The sequence below is a fragment of the Strongylocentrotus purpuratus genome, unplaced genomic scaffold, assembly GCF_000002235.5.
Source record: "Strongylocentrotus purpuratus isolate Spur 01 unplaced genomic scaffold, Spur_5.0 spur5_contig_845, whole genome shotgun sequence".
Taxonomy (NCBI): Eukaryota; Metazoa; Echinodermata; class Echinoidea; order Camarodonta; family Strongylocentrotidae; genus Strongylocentrotus; species Strongylocentrotus purpuratus.
In genome coordinates this window covers 1,307,934-1,314,789 of record NW_022145552.1, presented here as the reverse complement: position 1 = coordinate 1,314,789, position 6,856 = coordinate 1,307,934, and the positions used below count along the sequence as shown (strand labels likewise).

At 38.5% G+C, this 6,856-nt stretch overlaps 2 protein-coding genes across 2 annotated transcripts; both read right to left on the bottom strand.

Moving 5' to 3' along the window:
• Positions 1-1,098: 1,098 nt before the first annotated feature.
• Positions 1,099-3,380, bottom strand: LOC105440748. The gene is made up of 2 exons (XM_030991982.1): positions 2,898-3,380; positions 1,099-2,265 (listed from the first exon to the last, which is right to left on the bottom strand). Exons 1-2 carry the CDS (start codon positions 3,376-3,378, stop codon positions 1,940-1,942), a joined length of 807 nt encoding a protein of 268 aa, XP_030847842.1. The 5' UTR covers positions 3,379-3,380; the 3' UTR covers positions 1,099-1,939.
• Positions 3,381-3,527: 147 nt separating this feature from the next.
• LOC115926740 lies at positions 3,528-5,651 on the bottom strand. Its single transcript, XM_030991975.1, has 2 exons — positions 5,415-5,651; positions 3,528-4,311 (listed from the first exon to the last, which is right to left on the bottom strand). Exons 1-2 carry the CDS (start codon positions 5,605-5,607, stop codon positions 4,160-4,162), a joined length of 345 nt encoding a protein of 114 aa, XP_030847835.1. The 5' UTR covers positions 5,608-5,651; the 3' UTR covers positions 3,528-4,159.
• Between the last annotated feature and the right edge of the window lie 1,205 nt (positions 5,652-6,856).

Sequence of the window (6,856 nt, the reverse complement as noted above, 5' to 3'; positions counted from 1 at the left end):
AACCCGTGAAGTTGGGTGGTTTAAAGTGACTCTCACACTCTGCCGTGTAGGCCTACCGTGTGCCACCGTGTGCGAAAATGTCTGCGGACGGTGGAGAACGGCGAGGGCACACGGTGGTTCGTTATCAAAGCGGGCAACACGTTAATAGGGCGTTGGCGCTTATTTACACCCGGTGGGACCCGGCGAAAGTTTTGGGCATGTTCAAAACTTTGGCCGGCTGGCACCGGCCGCAAGTAAGCGGCAAGAGGACGGCGTTGAACGGTATGAGGACGGTATGAATACGTTATGAAAACGGTCACACTGTATGAACACGTTCACAATACGCTCATAACCCGTTACAGAACGGTGATGAAAAATGGAGAGCGGACTGACCGTTGCCGTTCAAATCGGGGTATTTATGGCAGTCGTGTCATGACGTCAGCAGTCCGGGGACTCGCTCACAGGACGCTCCGAGCGGTGAGGGGACGCTAAGTGACTGGTAGGTGGCTGCTACAAACCCGGTGCACACGTTCGAGACCCGGTTTGGGCCCGGTATGGAAACGGCCAAAATTTTCAACAAAAGTCAATCTGGGCGGTGAAGACGGTAGAAGCACGTTCAACACCCGGTATGCGCCCGGTGAGAACGGTCAGAAGATGGCAACGAAACAGTGAAAAGATTAATTTTATGAATTTTTTTTGCGGCCGGGGACAAGTTCGCTCAAAACCCAACGTTCTGGACTCTGTTGTTTTTTAATAGCCCGGCAGGTGGACGGTAGGCCTACACGGCAGAGTGTGAGAGCTCCATTATAGCTATTACGTAGATGTTCGCTGCCTTTCATTTGCTAATTATTAATTGCTTTGTCTTGTCATATTAAGCTTTAGCATTGCGAAACGTACCATGATCGTTTCGATCAGCTTCACTTGGATCCACGCTAGATCCTAATTCGGATGTACTATCTTGACTGCGTCCTACCAACGTATCCGATCCCCATAATGACCTAATAGCTTCATAAACAGAGAGAGAGAGAGGGAAAGATACATTACATATCATCAATTACACACGTAATATATAAGACAGGACTACAGGTGGACCCAATCGGACATGTCAATACAGCTTAATGACATTATACATAGGGCTTATATCGGGGGGAAAAACTTTGTTTCCCCCCTGAACAAAAGAGGATTTTCCAGGTCTGGCAATTATCAGCTGGCCACTGCAGATAGACAGGGCAATCTTCCAACCAGTTACTGATATCCTAGATATTTTGTCGTCACATTCAACATCTTATTCACAAATGTGTCTGAGCTTAGTCTGGACTGCCCCGTCAATAAATATATTAAAAAGATAGTTAAACTGTTATGGAGGTCATATTAATAAGTAATTGTAATGGGAGTGTGCTTCTTAGGATAGAAGGTTCACAGCTGCCTTTCTCTTTTAAAAATTATATTTTGTTCAATCTTCAATTCAATTAAAGTAATATTATTTGTATAACTCAATCAATTCAGGAAAAAATAGAACATAATGAATATCAATTGATCAATATTGAGACAAAGTCTCTAGGTTATTGTTTGATCCAGTTCAGGGTAATATGTTAGGCAACTATAAAAACTGTGGCAAGTTCAAGTAGAATTTGAATTGTTAATGTGTACCAAGAGGGTCATAACGGGATTGTGAGTTAAAATAAGTGTATGCATCAAAAGCACCCAAGCATCAATTTGCATCATTCTGAAATCTGTTGTCATGCATTTTGCCCAGTGACAGTCAATAAATCGTCACATCACACCTTTGCTGATGGTATCCTATCACGGTTTTTCAGGACTCGTTTATCGATGAAGGTTTAGACCACTTAACGACATCATTAATTTTAGCAATCTTTGACATTTCATGGGCTATGTTTGTTATAAAAAACTAAAAAAGAAAACCACAGAAGAAAAAAATCAACACTGATGTTGTCATGCATTACTTACCGGAAGACGCCATTTGTCCACATGTAACAATCACATCCCCAACTTTGTTTAAAAGGCCTCGACTCTCTGTGACTTGTTCGGTCATTTCTTCGGGAAAATTTGACGCATTCTTCAGGAACACAAGCAGCTTTTCTCGGTCTGCTTTTTGCATCTGTTCTAGGACCTGCTCTTTCTTCTCGATATGTCCGCATGTTATCTGAAGGCTGGTAGTCTCGAAGGCCTTTGGTTGCTTGGACCTGAATGAACCCATGCGAGATGATTGACCTGTGTGGCTCACATCATCAAAGTCATGGACGATCACCCCTATCTTGTTCTTTCCTAAAAAAAAATCAGAAAACAGGATTTTTTTTCTTCCCAAATAGCATAAAATATTCCAGCATGATACAACATAGGGTTGATTTTATATCTAAATTATGTTGTCGAGAATTTGTCAAAGATTATTTTGTTAACACGATCGTAGACATTGCCCATTTTCAGACCTATCGAATTACACAGAATCACACGCAAAAATATATAAATAAAGAACAAATGCCACACTACGAATGTCTAGGGCATCGTTCGAAGGGTATATTTGAGGTTGCACCCCTCCCCTCCCCCCTAGCGAAATCTCTGTTGACAATTAAAATCAAAATGTGCTCCTTAACTGTTTTCGGCAAATCTCAAAACTTAATCTTTTCTGTGGGTTGAAACATAACCAAAGAATATCTGAAGGGAAGCGTTGCATAATTATATTTAGAGCCACTTGCACTTCTTACCTTTGCCCTTTGTAAATATGACGATTTTTGTTTTTGTTGAGGGGGGTAGAGATCTTCAACTAACTTGTCTGAAAATGTGATCAGACAGGACCCACAATCAAAATGAACTCGCGAAACCCATTTTATTCACCATCTTACAGATCATGCAGACATGTTTTCTGGCAGTGCATCACAAGGAAGCGGAGCATTAATTACCTATGACACTCTGGCAATATGGAAGGTACTCATCGTACAGGGCATCTTCGACGTCTGTGATGACAAAGCTTCTGCTTTTGATAGAGTGGCACAGAAGCATCACATCAACCGGGTTTTCCTCTGGAAATGTATAATGATCGAGATCGTTGTACGGTAGCGCATGGACCTTGACTTCTTTGATCAGTTCCGGATGATGCTCCTTAAGATCTTTCAAGAAGGATACAAGACCTTTTACGTTGAAGTCAGACGCTGATGTACACACTGAGATGGATACAGGACGGTCTTTGCTGACATGCTCAAGGGATTCCTCTGCATCCACAGCAGGGAGTGTAGTACCCCCTGCTTCAACTCCCTCTTCATTAGCTTTCTGCTTCGTGGTTCCATCTTGTTTGGTACCATCTTCGGTAGCTGCAGCGCCCTGTGCTCTATTTTCCGTAGCTCTCTTTTCTTCTTCTGACTCTGTGTTTAGATTAAAGTTCATACAAGCATTTAAAGCACTGGTTTTTAATGTCGCAGATTCTTATGAAGGTCAAAATTGATTGAGATAATGGAAACTATATTGTCTCTATTTAAAAAAAAAATTATTTACTATTGGATATTTTCCAACAGTTGTAGTAGTCTTCGAATACATCAAACACAATATCGATAACAACGTTCAAGACAATGTAAAATTTCTGAAAACGACCCCTTTAAATTTGAACAATAGGGGTTTAAGCGGGATTAGTTCTAGTGTATATTCAAAAGATTTGAACACGTTCAAAATTTGTGGCGAACAGAGAGATGGTGGCGATCCTAAACGTCTTCATGTGAGATTACCATAATATGATGATTTTATAAGAAAGAAATGATAAGTCATTACTCGGGCATGCAATGTATGTTAGCCAATCCTTGTGCACAGCTCGAATGTTTGATATATCCTTATGGAGATGTAAGGATACGTCTTTATATTGTATCAAGTATTTAACCCTATAGTGTTACGAATATGCAAATTAGATGATTTATGAATATGCTAATTCCAAGATGTTGCTCGAGTTGTGTAAATAAACCAAGAATTCGGATCAAAAGGTAACCAAATCGTCTCGGTTTTCTTATTATATAAATATAATTCTAAGTTGTGAAAGGGCAAAATATGAGTTAATTGCCCCGACCCAACAATAGCTCGGATCAGAAAAAAGTGAAGTGAAATGACACATACTATGTAAATTTAGGACTTGGTACTTTGGACTTGCCCACTAATAATTATCAAACTAATCCCTATTCTTTCATTGCAGCGCACCTGTCTTTGGTTTGGTTTCTTTGGGTTCGGAAGAGGCATCAGTTATCTGCGGTCCTCCACTTTCCTCTCCATCTGTCTTTCCCGAAGTGTCAACAGAAGCATCTTCAGTATGGGGGTCAAGTCCCGTTCCTGGCAGCACTGAAAGAAACAAATAATATAATGTCGATTTAAAGGGGATCACAGCAGAATCATTTTATAGTGAGACGAGGATATTACCGATCACCTCTAAGGTTACCATAATCCCATTATTGTATTATGAAGAAGTGATAAGTCATTACTCAGGCATGCAATGTATTTAAGGAAATCCTTGTTCCTAGCTCGAATGTTTGTATATATCATATGGAGATATAAGGAAACGTATTCATATTGTTACAAGTATTTAACCCTACTATAGAGCTCGGATCAGAAAAGGTGAAGTGAAATTTATGAATTGGCAACGTACGGGACATTAAATGCCTTGGAAATACCCACTAATAATCTTTCCCAAGTAATGATTTCATAATTTAACTCAACTTTATTTTTAAATGGACAATAAAGTCACGTAAAAAAAACTGATGTTCGTTCCTTTAAATATCCCTTTCATTAAAGGTCTATAAAAAACTACTATTAAAGTGACAAAGCTTTTATTTTAAATTCAAATGGGTTTACAGGAGAGTCGGTATCCGTTTTGAAACTATCATTATCTTCACTTAATTAAGAAAGAAATATAAAACGAAAAAAATAATGGCAGTTGCAGAAATATTTAGGGTTTAAGCAGATTATTTCAAATGATGGGGATAAATAAAACTATATCGCTTGTTTCGTCGGTAAATTCTTATGAAAAAATAGAGTTAAGTAAACACTCCAATATTTAATTGAAAACAATAGCAGTAATACAAATATCAAGAGTATTATTATTCCTTGGATTATTGCAAATAATGGTAAATCCTAATGAGCAAAGAATTGAATGAACATTCCAATCATTCATTGCTATTTTATTTATGTTTACTTATCTATCATTACACATTGAGAACTGCCACTATATTGCTTGTCGTGATTAGGCCTATACATTCTTTAGGTCTATCCAAAAGAAAATAGGCCTATTTAAACACAAGACAATCTGAACAGCGTTGGGGCCAGGTTAGGGTACAATTTTCATTTTAGAATTATGCAAAATTAATTGAACGGCTTATATACATGAATAAGTTGTAACAAATTTATCATTCGCAGAGAATTCAAGCTGTAGCACTGATTATGCCTACCTTTAGGACCTGGGCAGGCGTCTGTCTTAATACCATCAGCCACATTTTGATCTACGCCATTCCCTGTATCGCGTTCTACTCCACACTTCTCTGGTACTTCGTTGTCTGCAGTCTGAGTATTTTCTGCCTCTTTGGTGTCACTTGTGCCATTTTCTCCTCCGTTTTCCCGCCCTTCCTTGCCCTCCTTCTCCATATCCAAATGAAGTTACCACGTGTTCAAGGGGGACATATTGAGCTCTAGATGTAAAGAAGAAGGTTTAAGTTTTGAGCTCATTTGGCAGAGTATATATGTTCATCTTTGGCGAAATTGACTTCATTCAAGTATAAAGTCAAGCTATAAAAGTTATCATAACTGGTATACATGTATTCTGCAAGCATTTTCTTAAAATATTTTATTATCTAAAAGTATATGATTTTAAACAATGAATTTAGGTTTTGAGACTTAAGTATATAGAAATTTAAAAAAATATTTAGAGAGAGCGGAAAAAGATTTCTATTAATGCTGTGCTCTAAAATCCGATTCAATTGTTGACTTGGCAAAATCAATATTTCAACCAATTCTGACAGGATAATTGGATGAATGATTTTTTAATTTATTGAGACTTAAAAAACAGTGAACGACTGAAATTAATGATGAATTTAAAAGTAGATCTGAGCTATGGTATCTAGCTTACGATTTTCCTTTATCATTCGACGCATTTAATTGTTATATTTATATGTAGACCCTCCATGTCATCCGCTTATTTGATCGCCGACATCACAAACTCTAGATCAGGCCTTCTCAACTAGTTTGTTAGAAGTGCCAAAACGAAATGTAATTGAAGTTGAAGTGCTAACCTGTATGTTTGATGACTGTGCTGCGAGGGAGCGTAGTGACCAAGCCAAAAACGCGTGGGTTCCAGGGGCCCACAATAAGGGATTTTAGGGCTTTTTAAAGGCCCAGGTGTGGCACTTTTAACACCTTTTTATTCCAAAATATATCAATCATAATTTCATATTGATGTGAAAAAGTTAGTACAATGCCTGGGTACACACTGGAAGTAAATTTGTATGTAGTTATTGTGGTGCAATAAACACGGGAAATGCCAAAATTAACATGGTTATTGCGACATATCACTTTCGCCGACCAGTTTTTCCACTTAAAATGTCGCAATGCAGTATTGTTTTGCTCGATGTATCCCGGAAACCCGCGTGCGGACCAATCTAAAAATAGATACACGGTGTTTCCTCAGACCGGGAATGATAAACATTGTAATTTAGATGAACATCTGCACAACATCATACAATAGTCCTGTAGAAATTTTTCAGACCTGGAAAAGTTGATAAGTACAAGGTTTTTGTGTGGGTTCATGTTCTAGATGGGTATTGAAGTAAATTCAGCTTGGTTGCCAGCTCGGCAACCTCGAGCAACTTTTTTTATAGCCTAATTAGCATAATCATCT